Source organism: Sceloporus undulatus, chromosome 4, assembly GCF_019175285.1.
Source record: "Sceloporus undulatus isolate JIND9_A2432 ecotype Alabama chromosome 4, SceUnd_v1.1, whole genome shotgun sequence".
Taxonomy (NCBI): Eukaryota; Metazoa; Chordata; class Lepidosauria; order Squamata; family Phrynosomatidae; genus Sceloporus; species Sceloporus undulatus.
The window spans coordinates 243936879-243950351 of NC_056525.1; the positions used below are offsets into that span (position 1 = coordinate 243936879).

Here is a 13473-nt window from a genome sequence, read left to right on the forward strand (position 1 = left end):
TAATAATAATAATAATAATAATAATAATAATAATAATAAATCTCCCATTTAAATCTCACTTCACCTTGTTCAGTAAATTTAGGAAAGTGCCTAACACCCACCGATCTATTTATTCCATTCGTAATATGAGACTACTGCTACATTTGCAGTATGAGAATCTAATACTGGCCAATTTTACAGAGTAATTTGTAATAAACATGGACAAAAAGCTATAATTTACTGAGTAATTTGTAATAAATATGCACTAAACGCTATAATTTAAATGGCAAACAGTGCGAGAACAGGATTTCCTTGAAGAATGCCTCACTAAGAAGCACTGATATCCACCTAACGAGACAAGAGGAAACATCAACATTTGTTTCCATTAGCTTTGTGCATAATGCACTTTCTTTAACGTGGCCGAACAAGGAAAATATTATTCCCCGATTAGAAATCTGCAGAAATCTAAAAAACACTTCAGAACTCTTCCAAACCTGCAACCTGTTCTCTTGATCCAATTCCTACTCATCTTCTTATTTCTATAGCTCCCTCTTTTCTGCCCTCGCTTCTCCATATCTTCAATCTCTCTCTCTCTACAGGCTCCTTCCCGTCGGACTTCAAACATGCTCTCATTTCCCCAATTCTGAAAAAACCTTCTCTTGACCCCTCCTCTTTGTCTAGCTATTGTCCGATTTCTCTTCTCCCCTTTCTTTCTAAGGTCTTGGAACGGGTTGTTTATTCACGCTGCCTTGAGTTTCTAGAAGCCAACTCCATCCTCGATCCCTTTCAGTCTGGTTTCCGCCCAAGGCATTCTACAGAGACAGCTCTCACTAAGATCTCGAATGACCTTTTACTGGCCAAGGCTAATGGCCTCTACTCTGTTCTCATCCTTCTTGATTTGTCTGCAGCCTTTGACACCATTGATCACTTTCTCCTAATTGACATACTCTCTGACCTTGGGTTCTCAGACTCTGTTCTTGACTGGTTTAGATCTTACTTGTCTGGCAGATCTTTTGCAGTGGTCACTGGTGGTCAGACTTCATCTCCTGTTCCCTTATCTGTTGGAGTTCCCCAGGGCTCTGTTCTGGTCCCCTTCTGTTTTCTCTCTACACACTGTCCTTAGGTAAACTCATCAGCTCTTTTGGTTTTTCCTACCATCTGTATGCCGATGACACCCAGTTATATCTTTCCACCCCTGACCTTTCTCCAAGGCTTGAATAGCCAGTCTTGTCTTGCCTCACAGCTGTCTTGCAGTGGATGCGCCATTGGCATTTGAAGCTCAACATGTCCAAGACGGAGCTTCTTGTCTTTCCTCCTAAGTCCACCCTTCAACACTCCTTTTCTGTCTCTGTGGACAACATTTCTATTCAACCAGTCCAGCAAGCCCACAGTCTTGGTTTTATCTTTGATTCTTCTCTGTCGTGTATCCCTCAGATCCAGACCACAGCCAAGGCTTGTAGATTCTTTTTGTACAATATTGCCAAAATCCGACCATATCTTTCCGCCTCTACTGCCAAGATCCTGGTCCATGCCCTAGTGATCTCACGACTTGATTACTGTAATGTTCTCCTGGCTGGGCTTCCTTTTTCTCACCTCCGTCCTTTAATCTCTGTCCAGAATTCAGCTGCATGCATTATCACTTCCACCCACCGCTCTGACCATATCTCTCCTGTGTTGGCATCCCTTCACTGGCTCCCTCTCCCTTTCCGCATTCAGTATAAGCTCCTGCTGTCGACGTTTAAAGCCCCCCATGGGCTGGCCTCGCCTTACTTATCAGACCTTATTTCTCCTCACCTTCCCACTAGGACTCTCCGTTCTGGTCGTCAAGGTCTGCTGTCCCAGCCCAGGATTTCCTCTGCCCCATCCCGGATTCGCCCCTTTTCACTCGCTGCCCCTCACTCCTGGAACCTTCTTCCCCCACGAACAAGAGCCATCACTTCTTTAACCAGCTTCAAAACGGAGTTGAAGACCATTCTGTTCAGGGCAGCGTTCCCAGGCATTGCATAATTGTCACTTGCTATTTGATGTTCTTTTCTTGCTTGTTTTATTGAATCATTTCCTATATTGCTATGTATTTTATATGTATTATACTACTAGAAAGGCCCCTTCCCCACCACCACTCCCTTCTCCTTTTGTGTCGTGTCTTTTTAGATTGTAAGCCTGAGGGCAGGGAACCATCCAATTAAAAAGATTGTATGTACAGCGCTGTGTAAATTTACAGTGCTTTATAAATAAAGGTTAATAATAATAATAATAATAATAATAATAATAATAATAATAATAATAATAATAATAGATGGCATTATTCTTTGATAGTATTGACTCTCTAATTAGTGAACAGAAAATGTAAATGGGGTACACATCTCACAGTAAAATGAATGTTGCCTCTGGTAAAGGCACTTGGGTGGTAGATGAAGTTTTTGACTGTTTTAGCCTAATAGTACATTGTTCGTTGTTGTACTGCTTCTGACATAATGCTAAATGGAAAAAAAAACTAGATACAAAATGAGCTGTTAAGACCATGTTTCCCTTGAGTGAAGAAAAGAATATTTCTTTTATGCCTTTTAACCACATCTTGCACCGGCTGCTCTGCATCTTTTCCATGATGCTCTTACAAATTATTTCCACATGTTGTGCATTTCTTCCAGTCATTTTGAAAAGTTCAGAGCCCAAATTACGCCAAAAAAAGTGTGAAAAGGTCTAGTACAAAATTTGACTGGGTAAGAAATTAAATCTCAGAGCTACTTTTTTCAATGTTTCCTCTGGGTTGAAGAACCTCTGTAGGACTCAGTTCTTAACCCAAGATCTCTTAATTCAAGATGGGGACTTCTGCCTAGGAAGAAAGAAATACTGGACACTGAAGGAAGTGCATAAGAGGAAAATCAACTTTTTTGAGATGTTTTGCTGGAAAAGAGTGCTGAAGATACCATGGACAGCCAAATGCTAGGAATGATGGAGGGCAGGAAGACTACATGCCAGATGGTTCGACTCAATCAGAGTGACTATGGGCCTGAGCTTGCAGGACCTGAGTAAAAAGTAATAGAGCATAGAAGGGGGTCTTGGAGATGACTCAACCACAGGATTATCTTGTGTCAAGGACGACTTGAGGGCAGTTAACAACAACAAAGGTTTCAAACATTACACTTAAAATGAAAACTCTTGGATCACACTTGTGGGAACATTTTTGAGCACCAGACATTAAGTAGATATAGCCTATGAGAGGGATTTAGGGATTTACAACTATTTACCTTGCAATTATTATCAAATTTAAGAACTGGAAACACAAGCCATTTGCACAGCATGTCTAAAAGGAGAAGTTCCAATAATCAGTGATCAAGATAAACTATATAATGGAATGCATTACCAGGAATCTCTCTTCTTTTTCCAGCCATCGCTGGTCTTCTTCCATTTCTTGTTGCTGTCGTATCAATCTCTCCTCCATTAGATGTGCTGGTAGAACTTGCCCTATTCCTCGCAGATCCAAACTGCCAGAATCCTACCAGACCAAGGGGAGGGGGATGGAGAAAACAGAAACAAACCCTGAAATATTAAACACTTTTCACTTTATTTTATTTTACTGGTTAAGGTAAGTGTCACTAACATATACCATGCATTTTTTCTTAGGGAAGAAGCTTTCTGAAGATAGATAAAGTTCCTTTTCTGATACAATTTTAATTTAAGTACTGATTAACAGTACTACCTTGTTAAACATGGGGCAAACTAATTCATTTATTCTGGTTATGAGAGAGTTTTAGATTCAAAAATCAATCCAGCCATGACACCAGCTATCAGCTTAATCCAATTTATTGTAATTTCAAGAATAAATAGCAGCTGCCCAGAGCCCTGTACGATAAAAAGTGGTATTTTTCTGTCCATCTACCTGAGTGAACAGAAAGCTGAAAAAAATTGTCACAAAGCAATAAAAAAGCAGACAATGAATGTTTAGCACGTAACCTGAAGCGGCCCAGTCCCAACAAAAGATCTAAAAAACCCTCTCCCTACATTTGAAAGGCTCTGGGTCACTGTAGCATCAGTTGATTCTAACTGGTGTTGTAATGGTCTATTGAGCCCTGTTCCAAACATCTCTTAGTATGTAATAATACTACCACCTATCCACAGTTGCTCTTCAGAATCGAAGAAGAACATGTAAATTCCAGCACTGCTTAAATTTCCTTCTTCTACTGTAGTGTGCAAAACATCTGGTATTTCTAACAACTGAGCAAGGAAACAGGTAGAATCAGCAGCACAGAGACAAGAAAGAGGACTATAAGAGGACTCTCTGGCTAGCTGTAGCATTCTCAGAACAAACAGTTCTTACACCCAGCAGTTTTGAAGACTTCATTTTGGTTAGACAGTAACAGAGTATGCAAAGTTTAACTTGTTAAAACTGGAGAAATTATAAAAATTCAACTCGCTCTGTTGCTTTGCTCAGACTTTTAATATTTATGTCTGACAACCATACACACCCCACAGTAAAATAAAAGAGATGGAGGTTTTGGATCAGGAGGCCAGCTGGAGAGAGGGATGAAAACAATAATGACTTCACTTTAAGTTCTATATGTCACTATAATACATGGACTATTCACTTCAATAAGGAAGTATTTATTTCACCAAAAGCTACTGAGACATTTGCAAATCCAAATACTCTTGCGTTCCCCCTCCCTCCCATATAGTAATTGACATTTTAGTTAAAAGTTTAGCCTCTTTCATTATAATATAAAACAACAGTGACAAAGTCAAAACTGGTGCAGGAACAAGGATTTGGGGAGAAGTTTCTGTAGAAGAAAGCAGGAGGAAGAGGAGTTGCAAATTACTTTGTGGCTCCCTGCCAAAGAACACTGACACAGGGTTCAACTTCCTTCCAGCCTAAGGCATGCATACGATCTACTAAGGCTTCATGGTCATTTAGATATAGCCACTTGGCTGCAGCAGTGGATCAAGTTTTCACTGCTCTAAAATTATCTGGGGACTCTAAAGAGCTTACTTATAAAAGCAGTGCAGCTCAGAAGCATCTGTGACCTGATTTCATCACACACTTAAGCTTCCTTTAGGCATTCCAAGTGAACTAATGAAGAGGCCTGACAGTGAGGATACCAGAAAAAGAGCAAAGAAGGTTCTAAGGTGGTAAAATCAAATCTGCATGGATTGCAGTGCTATGGCAATGTTATGGACCAAGTGAAAAAAATTGGTTGGTTCGTTCAGCAGCTACAATTCCATGTATGATAAACGGAAAAAAGGTGAGGTGCTTTGACCATTGTATGTGTGCTGTGAAATAGCCACTAAGAAGGAAGAAACTATTTATTTCATTTATTTACGTATGTACATATTTATATCCTTGCCTTTTTCCTTATACAAGAACTAAGGTGGCTCTCTCTCTCTCTCTCTCTCTCTCTCACACACACACACACACACGATACAGCTAAAAAAAAAGAATGGCAGTTCAGTCAAGAAAACAAGGTTAAAAGCGAGATAAAAACAGATAAAAAGATGATATGCTACATGCTTGTATGCAATATGTTGAAATTGCCAAGGGATAGACCTTGTGACCTGGGATAGATAGATGAATACAAGGGAGAGGTCATTATGGAGTGGCAGCCCAGGACCATAGAGATGTCCTATATTTTATGCAGGAATTACATTTACTGTACAATGAATATAATAGTATTATTACCAGTGTTTCATACAACAAGCACACTATAAAGGGGATTATAGTTTTTCAGCCTTGAACAAACCATTTTGATCTTTTTGGAAAGGCAGAGGCATTTGATACCATCAGACATATTATCCTTTTGTATCATTTGGTTGATATGGGATGCGGGAATGCTGCTTTACAGTGGTTCCAGAACTTGTGGTCTCTTCCAACTCTATGATTCTATGAACATTCCCAAAAGGTAGTGCTGGGGGACTATTGTTCATCCTTTTGGGTATTAGCCTGCTGGATTCCACAGGGCCCAATACTATCCTTTAACATCCATCTACATGAAGGAGTTATCCAAAGGTTTGGTGTTGGATGTCATCGGTATGCTGATGATACCCAGCTCTAGCTCTCTCTTACAATTCATGCCAAGGAGGTTGTAGAAGCCCTGCATTGTTATCTGGATGCTGTGAAGGACTGGATGTGGATGAATAAACTAGGCAGAAATTCTACTGATAAGTAGGAAAACCAACTTGGGGGTGGGATCCTAGCCTGTTCTGGAGTTGCACTCTCTCTCTCAAACACCAGATCTGTAGTTTGGGTGGGCTCTTTGACCCAGCATTGAACATGGAAGATCTGGTGGCTGAGGTGCCCAGGATCATCTTTGCCCAACTTGGGTTGATGTACTAGCTATGCTATTTCCTGGGGAAGTCAGATCAGGACACAGTGCTTTTATGCCTTAGTTATTTCTCAGTTATTGTTGCTGTGTGGCTTCAAGTCATCTCTAACTGATGGCAACCCTATCACACAGTTTTCTTGACAAGATTTGTTTAAAGGGGGGTTGCATTTGCCTTTCTCTGAGGCTGAGAATGTGAGACTTGGCCAAGGTCACTCAGTAGGTTTCTGTGGTTGAGCAGGGATTTGAACCCTGTTCTCCAGAGTCAATGCTCAAACCATTACAACACTCTGGCTCTCACCTCCTGATTAGGCTACTGAAATGAGCTCTACATGGGGCTGCCCTTGAAAAGTGTTCAGAAACTGCAGTTAGTCCAAAACGTAGCAACCAGATTAGTGCTGGTTGTGCATTTTAAAGCCCACATTCTTACAAGAAGTGTTCTGGCTTCCAGTTTGCTTGCAAGTTCAATTCAAGGTTCTTGCTTTCACCTACACAGCCCTAACAGTTTGGGATCTTCAGAGAATGTCCTGCTGCGTGACACGCTTCCCAAGGCTGGGTTGGTGTGCACTCAAAACAGGGTTTCCACTCTAGTAGCACCCAACAAAAGAACAACCTGGCAAAGGAAGTTAGGCTGGCTCCATCTATTCAGAGCTTCCAGAGGGTAGCTAAAACAGTGTTGTTCCACATGGCCTTTAATATTTAAAGTGTTCTGTTTTAATTGTTTTAAAATTGTATTTTAGGGCCATTTTTAAAGAATATTTGAATGTGTTTTTAAATCTTTGTACTATTTTATCTGCCTTTATTTGTTCATTACTTCAGGAGCCCTTGCGGGCTGGGAGGTGATATAGGTGCTATACATACCAGCCTAAAGTGCGCCCTCGTCATGTGCTAGGGGTTGGCCGAGGGCGCACCGCCCATACGTACCTCACTCCTAGCACGTGACGAGGGCGTCAAAATGGTGGTGCCCTGTACACACTGGCGCTGCCATTTTGACCCGACGGATGCTTAGCGTCCGCTCATCCTGGCGTCATTGTGACATCACAAGTGCGCCATTGGTGCACTGCAGCATCAGAATCGCACCGCAAGAAGAACCCGCTTTTTAAGGGTTCTTTTTGCTGTGCAAGGGAGCCACGTGGTTTGTCCGCTGCGGCTCCCTCACGCAGCAAAACAAGGCACGGATAGACCGCCCTTTTTGGGCGGCCTGTATCCCACCATAGATATACCTTAAATAAACAAATCCTTAGAACACTATTTTTAATATACAATGTATAGTTATGGTCCTATGGCTTTAAGGTAAGAAGAGAACAGCTTAGAATATGTAAAAGTGACAAAGTATCACTAAAGAAAGAACAAAGGGGAATAAAATTAAAAAGGGAGGTGAATAATTAGATAGAAGAGTTCTTAGCTAGAATGCACCCATTAGTCAGAAAACAAGATAGTATCTTCAACTTGATAAGTATAAGACCAGAAATTACCTCCATGTTTGGCTGCCACATGGATATTTCTTGCTGCCGATGGTTCCAGGATTCTGTCTGTTCCATAAGAGAGGCCTGGCCTGGGTAAATGCTACCAGCCATAGCTGGAATCCCATGAGAACTGGGATAGCCTGAGACCTACACAAAATATTGAGAAATGCTTAAACTATTAGGCAGACTATTTCACATTTTAGGAGTTTTGTCACCTTAAATCAAGGGGGAGGAATGATTTCAGTAAGAATTCAAACAAGAGAAATGAGAAAATATGTGGCCTGATGTTTCTAGTCACTGTCTGACATAGGTCCAAAATACACTGCAGAAATAATCCAGTTCAAGACCGCTTTAACTGCCCTGGAATCCTGGAAACTGTAGTTTACTGTGACACCAGAGACAACTAAATGTCTCACAAAACTACAGTTCCCAGAATTCCCTAGCAATGACCCGGGACAGTTAAAATGATCTCAAACTGGATTATTTCTGCAGTGTGTTTTGGACGATAGTCTTAGATGCAGTCTAAATATGCACAGATGATTTATCTCCTAGAAAAAGGAATTTTAAATTCTTTTACTGAATAAGCACATACCAAAACATTTGACTTATGGATGTTACACAAGGACAGTACTCATTATTATTCCACCTGCATTTCTCTATACATCCTGGTAAAGATAATCTCTAGTATATCCTCCAAGTTTATATGTCTGGGGTGATGGGAGGTAATAGGCACAAATGGTTGGCGGATGTCCCAAAAGTTTCTCCACTGTGATTTGGAGATACTTTAAAGATCAGTTTTAAAATGAATAGTAATGCTTCCACATAGTCCTATCTGTGCGTCCTTGCAATAATTATATGCGAAATGAGGGCAATACAAGATCAAAGTTGTTGAAAAGATAGCCGTTGTGCCTCCAGACCCCCTGGACACAGGTTTCCATGTGAAAATATGAAAGGCTTCAAAGAGACTACTGGGGAACTAAGTCTTATTGAATAAATAATTCTTTCACATCTGCATGGCATTTGCAGCTTACAGTTTGATCAAAGCAGTTATCTGCAAAAGCCCTGTATAAACAAGGAATGTTTGTTACACCTTTAAGACATCTAGTCTTTGAGCTCTGACCTCACACCTTCTGTTTAATCCCACTCTTTGTTTTATCCACAATTTTCCCTAGCAGTCTTGTTGATGTGTCCCAACTAAAATTTAACGAAATGGAACTACATTTGTTTCTGCTCCAATAAAGACAACATAATCTTCTGTGATTTGAGAAATGTAATATCCTTCAAGATCAGGTTCTCAGGTCTACATAGGTCTATGTCAATGTCAATGGCACTGCTAAGATCTTCCTTTTAATCATTATCAACACCCACTATTTCTTCCTTGTATCTGCTGAAATCTACATCTATGCTATCTATGGGCCCAAACAGATAGGCCAAAATAAAGCTGCTTCAGGTCACTTTGGAGTTATGCTGTTTAAATGACACACGTATCTTAAGAGGCCAGAATCTGTGCCAAAGCTGCACTCCAGTCCTTAGGACTGGATCGTGGCTTTGGCATGGCTTCTGGATTCAGTAGGCACGCATCATTTAAACAGCATAACTCCAAAGTGACCCAAAGCAGCTTTATTTTGGCCTGTCTGTTCTGGCCCTACAGTATATGCCTCTCTTTTAAACTCATATTGCCCTTCTTACTGGCACTGCTCAAATGTGCCTATGAAAAACATCCCACCCTCATATTTACATTTCTATGTAAAACTGCAGGCAATATAATTGTGGACTTTATCACATGTGGGGAAATCAGGGAATTCAAAAGGCATTATCCAGGGAAAGTCACACGATTGCGGCTAAGTCACAATTAGAGAGGGTTTATTCCAGGAATAAACCGGGATTTCCCCGTGAATGATTTGTTGCTAGTTATTCCCGGGATAAATCTTGTCTAATTGCGATGTCATGTGATCATCGTAGCCACAATCGTGCAACTTTCCCTGGATAATGCCTTTTGAATCCCCCAATTTCCCCTGTATGATAAAGTCTTATGTCACCTCCATCCTCCTAAGATGTTTTTCCCTGTATCACCTCCAAGCTTATAGTAGTCCTTCATTCTCATTCTGCTGCAGGCACAGAAGCTTCACTGCTGTTGTCATGTGCCTTCAAATCATATCTGACTTATGGTGAGCCTAAGCCTCATAGGGTTTTCTTGGCAAGTTTCTTCTTCCATTGCCATCCTCTGAAGCTCAGAGATTGTGACTTGCACAGGCTCACCCATGGACAAGCCGGGATTAAAACCCTGGTATCCAGAGTCAAAGTCCAATGCTCAAACCACTACACCACACTGTCTCTCAGAAGTTTCATTACATTAAGACAATAAGTCAATCTGTATTTTCACTTCTTGGTACATCTCAAGATTTTATATTCAGAGGTCAAAACCTTCTTAATATGATATAGCCACAATTCGGCTAAAGTCATTCCTTTAAGTCTCTGCACGCAGCACTCATTTAATGGTGAACTCAGTAGTAGACTAAATGTTATGCATGAAAAGGGCCCTGGGTTCAATTCCCATAATCTCCAGTAAAGTGCAGCAAGGACAGAAAAACATACCTGGTGAAGGGCTTCTGCCCATCACAACTGTCATGTTTTAGGTGAGCCAAACCAACATGATAAGGCAGAATCATGACAAGGCTCCCTTCTGCTGTTATCAGTCACTTTTTGTTGTTATTTGGGCACAGAATTTGTTTTAGGCAACCTCACAAAAACAAGCAATTTTTTAAAGCAACACCATTCCAGGGTTGTTTATATCCTGTAGTTCCATGATCACAAAGTGTAAATAAATAAACATGTACTGGTTTAAGAATTCAGTATTTTTAGAATCCCACTGTTCAGTTTAAACAGGGATTTCTAGATTTACAGAATCCAAATCTTGCAAAATAAAGACAAATAACACTTTTTCCTACATTTCTATAGTCTTTGTCTATCTGAATAAAAGTCTATGATCAAGGTTTTTTTAAAAAAATGTTTTGTTCAGTGTATGGTAGTCAGTTGGCAATAAATATTTAATGGAAATAACAGCAGAGATAAACATTGAGAAGCTCAAAATTCTTACAAAATAATTCTCTTCAAAAAGTTCATATACTATTAAAGCAATGCAATAAAAGGAGTGCTTTTACCTGGTAATGATTGGGCTGTACCATATGCTGTGGACTGGGATAAAATCCTTCACTCGATCGTGGACTAGGATAACCGGGTCTGCTGGGCTAGAAATCAAAAGAAACTGCTTTCTTTAGAAAACAAAACAAGAGCTCCCAATGAAATTAAACAAGAGTACCAACAGCCAAGAAAGGAGTGGCTTTTATTTATGCATTTAGTCACACACTCCATCCTAACAGGTTCAGGGTATCAGATTCAATTTTCTTTTGGTGTTGGAGATACAAAACTTGTTGTTGTTACAAGTATTTATAAAAATGCTGCTGGCATCTTAGGAGACATCCCCAGCTTTCTCTCATACTGGAAAGAACACCCTAAGAACATATGTTTGTGTATGTACCTTCAAGCTGTGCATTGACTTATGGTAACCCAATGAATTTCATAGGGTTTCTTAGGCAAGGAGATGGTTTTGCCAGTTCCTTCCTCTGAAACACAGCACCTCATGTTCACTGGCAATCTACCATCCAAGTACTAACCACCTGCTACAATAAAAGTGTTCACCCCCTAAAAACAAAGTTGATATGCTCCTTGCTTCAGAATTACTGATTTTACCCACATACAAATTTGAATCACCAATAATCTAGTGAAACATCTACAAATCAACTACAGTCGGCCCTTCTTATACACGGATTTTTTATACACGGATTCAAGCATACACGGTTTGAAAATGTTCCAAAAAAGTATAAATTTACCTTGATGTTCCATTTTTTATAAGAGACACCATTTTGCTATGTCATTATATTTAATGGGACTTGAGCATACACGGATTTTGTTATACACGGGGGATCTTGGAACCAAACCCCAGCGTACAACAAGGATCCACTGTATTACTTTACTTTTAAATGGGTGATAACTGTAAAAATATGCTGAAGATTTCAGCACATCGTGAAATGCATGTCTGGGAAATCAAGTAAACTGAAACAAATCAGAATTAAAGACATATTTGCTTTTAAAGCCCTCTATCCCTTGGAGTAACACCCACTGAATGCAATGGGGTTTACTTCTGAAGAGAATAATACTCTCAGTTGCTGTAGCTGCTTTACACTCAGGTCAAGCAACACTTCATGGCACACTCAAGCTGATCCTGTCTGCATGTCCAAAGCAGAATGTGTATGTGAAAAGAAGAATGGTGCGTATGAAGAAAGAAATTCAATTATTAGTTCAAACCACTGAATCAATGCAACTAACATAAGTGTTGAAGTTCCCACTGATTCAATGGGTAGACTCTAGTTGAGACTGACACCTGGGTTTAGAACTTATTGACCAAGATGCTACATTAAGCAGGAAGAGTACAGTGTTCCATCTGAAAACTGTTTGTTCATCCCACCCCTCCCATCTAAGTATGGTTGTTTTGGACAAACGCAAAGCACTATCCCATAGTCCTTTGAACTTTGTCCAAAATCTTCCTCCTGGAGCTGACACTGTTGCTCCTGCTTATTGATGGAGAGGAGAGGAAGCTGTGACATATGTCTGATGATGAAGAACTGGCTCATCTTGGCTCAGGGGAGGAAGGAAATGGAAGTACACTCATACATGAAGTGCACTCACAGATGAAGTGCACCCTCCTATCCTTTCCTCTTCAAGTATCATCATCTCAGCTACCTCCTGCCTGCCTCTCTTCCATACAGATAAGCATCAGTGGCATCCTATCTTGGAGCTTGACAGCTGTGTGGTCGGGTGGCGGTTAGGTTTTGGATGTTGCACAAAGGGCTACCAGAATAGTACCTTCCACTCCATCCAAAAATAAGATACATACTTGGAAGCATATGCATGTCACTAGCAGGTTTCCGGCCATAATGTCTTAACAGTGATAACACCATGCCAAAATAGTAATTGATGGTGGTACTAATGTGAATGCTACAGATTGTTACTAAGTTCTCCATAAACTGTGTCAGCTTCTGTATATCATTCAGTGTGAGCTTCTGTATATCCTCACAACTTTGTGTTGTGAAATTCACCCTCATTCAATTCAAAATACATTCTGACTCAAAAATAGAAGACAGAAGGGTAAACTGGAATACTTTGCTTTAAGCCATGCCAGAAACCATCTTGATCCCAAAGAAAAGTAAAAAAAAAAAAGATGTCAAGGCCATTATGTGTTAGTTATGTCCCATTCCTCATTAATCACAGCTTTCTTAGATTTTAACTGTTTGTGTTTCCAACTGAAGTTGCAGTTCTTCATTATTTTTATGAAAGAAAACAAATCCATCCAGATGAGTGCTAACAATTTAATGCCCTTAAATAAACCAGTTAGCTTACTGTTACAATTTATCCCATTTATTTAGTTTTGCTAGTGCATTTATTCACTATCCAAGGCAATGAGTTCAAAGGCCTTAGTCAGTAAATCAGATTGTCCATTTCAGTCATTTAAATGTACAGCATACTGTGTCCTAAAGAGCTGAGCAAAGATAATTAGAAAAAGCAGTGTCTATACACCATTCTATTAAAATTCAATTAGAACAATTGAAAATCTAACAGAGCCTAGTCTGGTCACAGCTCTTCAAATCCACCTCAGATCT

At 40.1% G+C, this 13473-nt stretch overlaps 1 protein-coding gene across 10 annotated transcripts in view; it reads right to left on the bottom strand.

Annotated features, from left to right (window-relative positions):
• Positions 1 to 13473, bottom strand: part of PTK2 (protein tyrosine kinase 2) — a 220197-nt gene that overhangs the window by 29690 nt on the left and 177034 nt on the right. For all 10 annotated transcript variants that reach the window (XM_042463825.1, XM_042463818.1, XM_042463817.1 and 7 more), the window contains 3 exons: positions 10918 to 11004; positions 7766 to 7903; positions 3344 to 3475 (listed from right to left, as the gene is read on the bottom strand). In XM_042463825.1, coding sequence (XP_042319759.1) covers positions 3344 to 3475; positions 7766 to 7903; positions 10918 to 11004 — 357 coding nt within the window. The remainder of the gene's footprint in view (positions 1 to 3343; positions 3476 to 7765; positions 7904 to 10917; positions 11005 to 13473) is intronic.